This window comes from Sinocyclocheilus rhinocerous, unplaced genomic scaffold (genome assembly GCF_001515625.1).
Source record: "Sinocyclocheilus rhinocerous isolate Xijiao unplaced genomic scaffold, SAMN03320098_v1.1 scaffold304, whole genome shotgun sequence".
Lineage (NCBI taxonomy): Eukaryota > Metazoa > Chordata > Actinopteri > Cypriniformes > Cyprinidae > Sinocyclocheilus > Sinocyclocheilus rhinocerous.
Window position 1 is genome coordinate 2,159,041 of NW_015659941.1, and position 11,367 is coordinate 2,170,407.

General features: G+C 34.8%; 1 protein-coding gene across 1 annotated transcript in view; it reads left to right on the top strand.

The window, feature by feature from the left end:
* The window catches only part of ablim1a (actin binding LIM protein 1a), a 41,567-nt gene extending 30,809 nt beyond the window's left edge, over positions 1-10,758 (top strand). Inside the window, exons 15-25 of the mRNA XM_016533600.1 lie at positions 484-567; positions 926-973; positions 5,430-5,576; positions 7,282-7,367; positions 7,456-7,564; positions 8,223-8,284; positions 8,391-8,451; positions 8,650-8,657; positions 8,858-8,932; positions 9,133-9,213; positions 10,268-10,758. Of these exons, the coding sequence (XP_016389086.1) occupies positions 484-567; positions 926-973; positions 5,430-5,576; positions 7,282-7,367; positions 7,456-7,564; positions 8,223-8,284; positions 8,391-8,451; positions 8,650-8,657; positions 8,858-8,932; positions 9,133-9,213; positions 10,268-10,381 (875 nt within the window). The 3' untranslated portion in view covers positions 10,382-10,758. The remainder of the gene's footprint in view (positions 1-483; positions 568-925; positions 974-5,429; positions 5,577-7,281; positions 7,368-7,455; positions 7,565-8,222; positions 8,285-8,390; positions 8,452-8,649; positions 8,658-8,857; positions 8,933-9,132; positions 9,214-10,267) is intronic.
* Positions 10,759-11,367: the final 609 nt, after the last annotated feature.

Genomic DNA, 11,367 nt, shown 5'->3' on the forward strand with positions numbered 1-11,367 from the left:
TTTTTTTTAGATTAATCCCTATAGTTAGTTAATGGCTTAATTTAGTTTTTTCTCATTCTAATTTTTCTAAATTCTAACTTCTGTCTTTTCGATTTTGGTTAAAATTAGTTTTTTTTTTTTTTAAGGCTAATCCCTTTAGTTAGTCTGTGTATATTTGGTAACACTTTAAGGTATCCTTGTTACACAAGTTACATGTACTTACTATTATAACAACAATAAATTATGCATAATTACATGCAAGTAACCCTAAGGCAAACCCTAATCCTAACCCTAACCATATAGTAAATACATGTAATTAATTAATATTACTCAGTATTTAAATTTATAATCACACTGTAACAGGACACCTTAAAATTAAGTGCAACTGTATATTTTTATTTATTAAAACAGTGTGTAAACATGGCGTATATCAATATATATATTTCGTCCAGCCCTAATCTGAATTATTTTCCCTATTGACTTTGACCGTGTTTGTGATTGGAGGCGCTGAGCCGTCCAGTGGTCGGAGTTCCCCAGGGGCCAGCACCCCTCCTCTCCTTCTGACTCCTAAACATTTTCACCTGCCAGGTACTGTTGGAGTCTTCCAGCGGCCCACTGTGTGTCAATCCCAGCATGCCCCTGTGTCTAAGCACATGTTCACCATTCATAGCACTTTCTGTGTCTGGTTATCTCTCTGCCTTAAAGCAACAGTTCACACAGAAATGAAAAGTCTGCACGATCAAACACCCCTAACATTTTCTTTCAGAAAATGACAAGATCTTTCTTTGGTAATAGCGTATCCAAAGTGTATGTGGTGCAGTTTTTCAGATTTGATTGTTTATTGGTGCATTTTGTATGTGTTATCGATTTTGTTTCACCTTTTAAAACCCAATATCTGTTATATTAAGAATTAAAATGAATTAATTGGACTTTTCCTTTCTTTCAGATCAAGGAGTAAACATCTACAGAAAACCCCCTATCTACAAACAGCATGGTACAGTCATTCAGAATCTTTGAATTCAATGCTTTATCTTTCACAATAAAGAGATGATTAGAATTTTGACACATGCCTGTTGATTTATAATGTACAAGCAGTGTTTCCCAGCCATTTTTGTCTTATGTACCCACACAGCTCAGTATTAAGTCACCAACCCCAAAACGTATAACTCTAATTATACTGGATATCATTTAGCATTATCATTAAAGGGATAGTTCACCCAAAAATGAAAATTTGATGTTTATCTGCTTACCCCCAGGGCATCCAAGATGTAGGTGACTTTGTTTCTTCAGTAGAACACATATGATGATTTTTAACTCCAACCGTTGCAGTCTATCAGTCGTATAATGCATGGCAATGGTAACAAAATCTATGAGAGTAAAAAAAAACATGCACAGACAAATCCAAATTAAACACTGCGGCTCGTGACGATACATTGATGTCCTAAGACACGAAACAATCGGTTTGTGCCAGAAACCGAACAGTATTTATATCATTTTTTACCTCTAATACACCACTATGTCCAACTATCTTTGGGCGCACGCACGGCATCCGGTGCGTGAGGTGTGTACGCACTCTGGCGTAGTTTACGTTAATGGGTGTGTTGTTTCGTGTCTTAGGACATCAATGTGTCGTCACGAGCCGCAGGGTTTAATTTGGATTTGTCTGTGCATGTTTTTTTTACTCTCATAGATTTTGTTACCATTGCCATGCATTATACGACTGATAGACTGCAACGGTTAAAGTTAAAAATCATCATATGTGTTCTACTGAAGAAACAAAATCACCTACATCTTGGATGCCCTGGGGGTAAGCAGATAAACATCAAATTTTCATTTTTGGGTGAACTATCCCTTTAATGTTATTTAAATGCTCATTATTATGATTCATGTTGTAATCAATGTGGTCCAGGCACTATGTTAAGACCTATTAGGAGTTAGTCAAGTCTTAATTTTCAGATTCAAATTAGACCAGTCTACCCTTTTATGTAACTGAATTTAAAAAATGATGACTATATAATTATTACAGCTAGAACATTTGTCAAAATTAAAGTAATTTGCACTCTGTGCATGGTGAAATTGAAATGCCACAGCGGTTCAAGTATGAAATATCACACAACAGCAAATGCATTGCCAATGGTACAAATTTTAATGAGAAGCTACAACTTTTTTTAACAATGCAAAATCAAAAAATTTTAAGCACACCCTGAGGCACATGCACCCCTGGTTGGGAACCGCTGTTTTTAAAGGGATAGTTCCTTTAGAAATGAAAACTTGCTGAAAACTCACTCACCCTCAGGCCATCCAAGATGTTAGATAAGTTTGTTTCTTCATCCTCTGCAGTGAATGGGTGCCGTCAGAATGAGAGTCCAACAGCTGACAAAAACATCACAATAATCCTCAAGTAATCCACACCACCACACCAGTCCATCAATTAAGATCATATGAAGCAAATAACCGTGTTTGTATGAAACAAATGTTTTAACTTTAAACTTTCGCTTCTGGCCAAAATACGAGTACATAAGACATAATAACACTTCCTCCAGTGTCCATCCCCTGTTGTCCTCTCACATAAAAATCCACCAGCATATTTGTTTAGAACTGTTTTTGCTTGATCTGTGGATATTTATCTCCTGATACAGACGAGAAAACTTTTTCACTGGAGAAAGCAATATTATGGATAGAGGACTCGTATTTTAGCCTGGAGCAACAGTTTCAAAGTTAAAAACATCTTAACGTTGGATTTATTTCTTGCAAACAAACAGCTTTTCACTTCACAGGATGTTAATGGACTTGAGTTGTGTGGATTACTTGTGGATGATTGTGATTCTTTCTATCAGCTGTTTGGACTCTCATTCTGACGGCACCCATTCACTGCAGAGGATCCACTGCTGAGCAAGTGATGTAACGCTAAATTTCTTCAAATCTGTTCTGATGAGTAAACAAACTCATCTTGAATTTTCAACAAATTTTCATTTTTTGCGAACTTTTTCTTTAAGTATTGCATTGTGAAGATTGCATCTGATTGAGTTCTTAAGATGCTTGCCTGTATTTACTTATGACTTTTTATTGGTTGTGTTTAAAATGTTATATAGATTGATCATTGCAAGCATTAAAGCACTCATGTTGAGCAACTTGCTGCTCTGTTTACTGGTAAAGTCAGTTAATACAGTTTTATTCAGCATCTGCATGACTTTTAAAACAATATAATATTCAGGCAAGACTGACAATGTATACTGTGCAAAGACTGCATGTTTTCTTTAATGCTGCTTGGCTCACAACAGCAGGTCAATAAAAAGACAGATCTTAACAGTTCATCGGTAACCTAGTTAACAGCCAAGGTTGTTTAAAGTTACCTTAACAGACTAGCACCCAGAAGATTTTTATTGAGAGAAAATCAATGTCAAGGAAATTCTGAATATTTCACATCATGACTGTGTATGGTTTGTATGTCATTTTACCATATTTCTGTGTTTTGTTTGTTTGTTTTTATTTGGAAACTGTGAGTCCCTCCACCTCATTAATACCTACTTGTGTGCCATTAAACACCACCTCAATGTAAACATGTAAGTATTGTTTGAAGTCTTCTCAACTGAGCTCATTTCACTATAAATATTAATCAACCGATCAGTCAATCATCATTAAAGCATCTTCTCCTGATTGAGTGCCTGATGAGCTTTCATTCATATTCATAAGTAATAAAACTTGCAAAAGTTAGATATGCATAGTATCTACTAATGTATTTACTGACCCCTTATTTACAAAACTGGTAATATCATATTTGCTATTTGAAAAAAAAAAAGATTACATAGATTTTAAAATTAGAAATTACACCCTAGTATTATTGTTTGTCAACAAGCATTCAAAAAAGAAAAAAAAAATGGGCTAAATCTTACATTTGTTGACATTTAAAGGGGTCATTATCATACAATTTTGTATTATTATTATTTTTTTTTTCCCCAGGGGTCCATTTATAATGTTAGTATATAATATCTATGTCAAAACATTATAAGTTGACAGTTTTCCACTGCCTCTCTGACCCTTCAAATCAAATTGGTTGTTTTTTGTTCTTATTTTTTTGTTGTTGTTTTAATTTATTGTGCTGCTGTTCCTTCTTCGCATGTGAAATGAGACACAACGCTTTTGCTCTTGCTTATGAGCTGCAGGTTTGCTGTTGAGTTCATATTGTTCTGCTCCCTCCCTAGATAATCTCCACTAAATCTGCATGTGCAGCTAAATCTGTTAAAATCAGCATAAAAAATGATGGGATCTTGTTAAAAATAAATAATAATCAAATGCAGAGCTGTAGGTGCTACACACCAAGGTTACTTTAGTTAACTTAAAAACAAAATTAAATTAAACTTTAACTCAAATGAAATTGTGTGTGCGCGTTTTTGTGACAAATGAGGACATACATTTGTATAATGACAAGGGTATGACATAGGTATTACAAGGAGAAGGTGACTTTTCAGGACATTACCCCATGTCCCCACTTTTCAAAACGCATATAAATCACACAGAAAGAAGTGTACTGAAAATCTGAAATAGCACAAAGTTTCCTGTAAGGGGTAGGTTTAGGGGTAGGGTTGGTGAAGGGCAATAGAATATACGGTCTGTACAGTAGAAAAACCATTACGCCTATGGGATGTCCCCACTTTTCACAAAAACAAACCTGTGTGTGTGTGTGTGTGTGTGTGTGTGTGTGTGTGTGAGAGCTGTTCCCAAAGCAACATTTTTCATTTAGTTTTACCTGACATAAAATGTTAAGAAAAATTATTGAGACATATAAAAAACAAACATACAACAAAATTACTAAAATGAAAATGCAAAAAAAGAGAGAAAAAAAGAAAACACAAAATATGAAAAATCTAATTCAAAATATTAAAATAATAATAATAATTAAAAAATAAAACTGCTACACACACAGCCAGGAACAGCACAATGTTTGGCCGAATGTGTCTTCATCCATACTATTGAAAACATTTTTTTATATTAGTCTATAATCAGTCTGATGTCAGTAAATTTAGAACAAGAGGGGGTTTTATTTCAGCTTAGTTGGAAATTGGATTATTCGTGATAATTAAATGTTGCTATATTTATCTATAGATGAATTCAGCAGGTCGGATCCCACTGTCTGCGTATTAACACTTGCAATGCATTCTAACGCCAGTGATGGTTTGTCAGATTGCTGCATGGTTTATTTTGGCTGTGTGATGAGCTATGGCTTATGATATAGCTATGCATGTTTAGCATGCAAGCAGACAGCCAATAGCCTCCAGTAGTAAATATTGCATTTTCTTTGCTTTAAATAGTGAATGTGGGTTATCAGAGGCCATAAACCCATGACCGTATGCCACATATGGCTTGTAGCAGGCTTTTTCTGCTATCTGTTGGTTAGATGTTGGTCTGGCCACACTGATGGTCCACAGCCTCCCCCCGGTTTATTGATCTAGATTCAGCTGCCTTTGCAGCCCAGAGCAAGTCTGCTGATGACATCATCAAATCAGCCAAATTCCCCTCGGCGTACACCTCTGGTCCAGACTACCCAGCAAAGATCGAGACAGACTGCTGGTCCTTCCCGATCTCCCATGCTGCCCTAGGTACTGTGGTCACCCATGATACATCTGTCCCCACAGTCTCGTTGCTTCTGCCTTGTTCAAGTTTACCCAAAATCAACCATTTCCCATCATTTACTCACCCACATGTTTTTTAGGCTCTGTATTATTACAACATAATTGAGGTGTTTCACAAAAATAAAAAAATTAATTCGGTGAACTATAACCTTGATCTGAGGATTTAAAGCAGATGTATAAACAGATTTTTCTAGTTAAAGTAAAATGCTAGTGTTAATTAAGCTGCTTCTGCTCTGAACAAAATGTGGTCTAGAAACATTTTCACTCAGAAATTGCTAGTAATTTTTACAATTATTTACATAGATTCTATGTAGTAAATCGGTAAGTTTTTTATACCGTGTTCGTGATTTAGGTATTAATAGTTTAATATTCAATATCAAATTTAATTCTTATATACAGTAGTTTTTCTCACAGTGCTGTAAGAGTTTGTTTATTAAACAAACACACACACAGCATCTTTCTAATGCTGAATTGGCATACAGATGAAATAAAAACAAAAAATAGTTTAACATTAAAAAAGGTTGAAATCGCCCAGCTTAACAGAGAATCTTCTCAGAACATTCTGGCATGGTTCTTTCAAAGTTATGACCAAGCATTCTTCCAGTAATGTAAATTGAACATTTGTTCAAAGTTACCTGGTCTTTAATAATGTTCTCAAAACATTAGCACAAAAACATTATTTATACATCACTCGTGGAACGTTTTCTGAAACATTTTATTTGGACGTTCATCAAACATTTTTTAATGTTACTACTTGTTTCAGAATGTTCAGAGAACATTCAAAGCTAATATTCCCATAACATTTGCAAAACTGTAAAATGGAATGTTCCTTTAAAGGGTTAGTGAAAATTCTGTCATTAATAACTCACCCTCGTGTTGTTCGAAACCCGTACGACCTTCGTTCATCTTCGGAACACAATTTAAGATATTTTTGATGAAATCTGAGGGCTCTCTGACCCTCCCATAGACAGCAAGGTAACTACCACGTTCAAGGTCCAGAAAAGTACCAAGATGATTGACAAAGTAGTTCGTGTGACATCAGTGGTTCAACTGTAAAGTTACGAAGCTACTGAACCACTGATGTCACACGGACTACTTTGTGGATCATCTTGGTACTTTTGTGGACCTTAAACGTGGTAGTTACCTTGCTGTCTATGGGAGGGTCAGAGAGCCCTCAGATTTCATCAAAAATATCTTAAATTGTGTTTTCGAACAACACGAGTGTGAGTAATTAATGACAGAATTTTTGGGTGAACTAACCCTTTAACATTCAAATTACCAAGAAAAAAAAATGTTTCAACAACCGGATTCAGATAGCTTTCAGAAATATACTTTTCATAACTTAATGAGAAAGCTACTGTAGCAAAATGTTCTTAGAACATATTTTGTTAGCTGGGCAAATACCGAGATTGACTTCAAACATTTGTGTTTCTTTCTGTCTTTCTGTCCATGTGTTACTGTGTAATAATTTTTCTTGATGTAATACACGTGATTATTTCACTTCTATTCTGTAAACTGTAGCTCTGTAAGTATCAGGAGATAGAAAAACATAGACTGGCTTTCTACTCAGTCTTTTGCATTAGCTCTCCTCCTCCATCCTTGATTCATACAATTGTGTGTGTGTGAATGTGTCCTATTAATATGTTTTTGTTGCTGTTGTTGTGCTGCTCAGGAACAGACGAGAGGAGAAGGTCAAGAGAGGAGGATGAGGAGGAACTCCAGAAACGCAGACAGATTCAGGAGGAACATCTCAACAGGGTCTGGAGATGTCTGTTATTAAAAGAATGATGCAACCTGCTCAACAATGCAATTCAAAGTCTAAAATGATTCTTGTTTCTGATTCCAGATCCAATCTGGTTTGGGGAAAATGATTCTTAAAGAGGAGATGGAGAAAGAGATGATCCGAGAGCGTCATGCACGGAGCCTGTCAGCACAGCGCTACGAACATGGAAGCAGTAATGCTCCTCAGTACAATAGATTGCATATTAGACGTTCATGTTCTAGGTCTTGACTTTCTCCAGTCAGAAACAGGGCTGTGAGCCATTCAGAATATAATTGAGAATTTACAATTCCAGCTGAATTCCTGCATTTCAATTGAGGCAGCAAATAGGATGCACAATTTGAATTGGAATTTAAAGGGGTAGTTCACCCCAAAATGAAACATTTGTCATCATTTACTCACACCTCATACAAACCTGCATGCATTTTGTTCTTCTGTGGAACACAAAAGAAGATATTTTGAAGAATGTTGGTAACAAAACGGCACTGACATCCATTAGATGGCCATAAAATACAGTGGAAGTCAGTGGGACTCGAAACTGTTCTATGAATAAATTTCATTTTACATTTGCATAAATTGTTTGAATACAAACTTCTTCAAGATATCTTCTTTTGTATATCACAGAGAAGAAAGAAATGCATTAGGGGGAGTAAATAATGACAGGAGTTTCATTTTTGATTCATTATTTTTCAAATATATGAAATTATATTTCAAATAAATTTGAAAAGTACATTAAAAATTAATAATGGTAACACTTTTACAATTACACAGATATGTGCATTATTGAACCCATTTTTTCATAGTAAATGTGTACTATGTTATTAAAATTGCAGATGGAAATTCACCCTCTAAAACAGGCTCACTGCCTGGATATGGGCGTAATGGACTGCATCGGGTAAGATGCCTTTATTATTGTCACTCAGTATTTAATATTACTTATTAGTATATGATTAAAAGATATGTTATTGAACCCATTTTGTCTATTGTATATTTTACTCCAGCCTCAGTCGACTGATTTCACTCAGTATAACAGTTATGGAGACGTGTGTGGTGGGATGAGAGGTTAGTTTATTCGTATTTAATTTAATTTAACTTTAATTACATACATTAATTTGTAATGAGAGCAACAGTAATCACATGTAGGCATATATATTGTGGGAGTAGTATAATGCATGTAGATGATAAAGCATCATTTTTAAAGTGTCCAATTTAATGTATGAATATAAAAATAAAAATCTTTTTTTATTTTCTTTTTAACAGAGTTTCAGGTATGTAGATATGATTACCTGTTTAAATCACTCAAATGTGTTTCCATCTATCCTCATTGCACCCTTATTGTAACTAATATGTGATATTCTTTAAAAATACATGTTCATACTCATTCATCATACATCATGTGAAATCAGATTGAAAGATACAGCTGACTTCTCTTTAAAGTGTTCTCTCTCTATTAACGATTTGTTTCTAGCCCATGCATGATGGCCACCGTACAGCCACCAGAATGGACAGAGGAGTGTCTATGCCTAATATGCTGGAAACAAAAGCAAGTGTAACATATTAAAGTAGCATATCATTATCTAATGTTGAATATGAGTTCAATTATTAGGCTGTTCAGCATTCAGCGAATTACTTGGATGTAATGTAACTATGCGGCCTGATTTATTAGACCCTACATTTCAGACATTAAAAATAGTTTGTGGAGAGTTTGCATTTTTTGTACTGATTGATATGTGTCGTTTGAAGGTGTATCCATATGAAATGCTTATGGTAACAAGCCGCAGTCGCTCCAAACTGCCCAGAGATGTGGACAGAACCAGACTAGAGGTAATTTCTCACTGTATTTGTGCAACAAAACACTGTATTATGATGTAACCAAAATGCCCACTCAGAAAAATATTTAGGCCTAAAGTTTTTAAGATTTCAATTGCACATTAAATTTCCACCCATTTGGATTGCACAGGTTTAACACAGTATTAACAAACTAATAAACATAATACATAAATGAATCGATAGGAAAGGGGTAAGATTTCTGGAATAGTACTTAACCCAATAGTTAAACAAAGATTTAAGATTTAGCCATATTTTAAATCTGTTCACTTTTAATTAAATGTAAACATATCTATGCTGATTATAAGCAATTTGAATAATTGCATTTTGAAAATATGTTTTTTTTTTTTTTTTATCTAAGTGAAATCAAATAGATGCAAACTGTTAATAAGAGCCTAAACTATGCGATGATTCTTTTTAGTGCAGAAATCTTACCTGTTTCTTTTATGCATTTTTTATGATATGACTGAGAAATATGCATCACATTAATATAAGCCAAATGGATGGACATTTAATATGCAATTTGAATACATAAATCTTAAATGTAGGCCTAAATATTTTTTGAGTGTAGACATTACCAGTTAGATTTAAGATTTAGCCATATTTTAAATATGTTCATATTGAACATGAATAATTGCATTTTAAAAACATGATTTTTTTTTTATCTAAGTGAAATCAAATAGATGCAAACTGTTAATAAGAGCCTAAACTATGCGATGATTCTTTTTAGTGCAGAAATCTTACCTGTTTCATTTATGCATTTTATATGGAAACCAGTTTCCACCACAGGGTTTAAAAAAAAAATAATAGTAATCAAATGAAAAAGTGAATTTTAATAAAAGTGAAAAAAAATCGCAATACTGACAAGCCAGCTGCAGAGTATGACAAGCAACCGTGACAACTGCGATGTTCACTTTTCTTTTTCATTAGGATATTCCCTTCTTGTTTAATGAATTTGTATTGAATGGTTAATAAGTTAATAATCATAACAAGACTGATTACGTTTTTGGAGTGATTTTTGCTTTTTCTTCTATTTCACCTGCCTTTCTAGCGCCATCTGGCTCCGGAGACGTTCTTTGAAATCTTTGGGATGGAAATTCAGGAATTCGGCAGGTTACCTCTGTGGAAACGCAATGAACTGAAGAAGAAAGCCAGACTCTTCTAACCAGGATCTACAAGATCTGCACACACTCACATGATGTATCATCCAGCTGTTTACTCCTCTTCTGTTGTTTCTTGCTAAAATTATAGCCTGAAGGAAGCTCCATGCTGCAATATGATGTCAGTTTGTAAAGAACAGAGGGTCTTAACATTTCAGCTGAATCTCCAAAATTCTCAAATCTATACATATTTTTTTTGTCTCTGTCGCTTTAATTTCCTCTCTTCCAGAAATGATTCTTCCTCTTTTTGTTCTTTGTTCTTCTTGCATATCTTTGTAAATCATGTTCATGCGGGTCGGATTAGCCAAACCTTTGTAAATTTGCCGTTATAATCCTTTTAATTCACTGTTCCAGTAAAGACTCCTCCGTTTGCGTCACTTTTGGTTCGGGGAGGGATTGTAGATGCTACACTGTGTGACAACTGCGATGTTCGCTTTTCTTTTTCATTAGGATATTCCCTTCTTGTTTAATGACTTTGTATTGAATGGTTAATAATCATAACAAGACTGATTACGTTTTTGGAGTGATTTTTGCTTTTTCTTCTATTTCACCTGCATTTCTAGCGTCATCTGGCTCCGGAGACGTTCTTTGAAATCTTTGGGATGGAAATTCAGGAATTCGGCAGGTTACCTCTGTGGAAACGCAATGAACTGAAGAAGAAAGCCAGACTCTTCTAACCAGGATCTACAACATCTGCACACACTCACATGATGTATCATCCAGCTGTTTACTCCTCTTCTGTTGTTTCTTGCTAAAATTATAGCCTGAAGGAAGCTCCATGCTGCAATATGATGTCAGTTTGTAAAGAACAGAGGGTCTTAACATTTCAGCTGAATCTCCAAAATTCTCAAATCTATACATATTTTTTTTGTCTCTGTCGCTTTAATTTCCTCTCTTCCAGAAATGATTCTTCCTCTTTTTGTTCTTTGTTCTTCTTGCATATCTTTGTAAATCATGTTCATGCAGGTCGGATTAGCCAAACCTTTGTAAA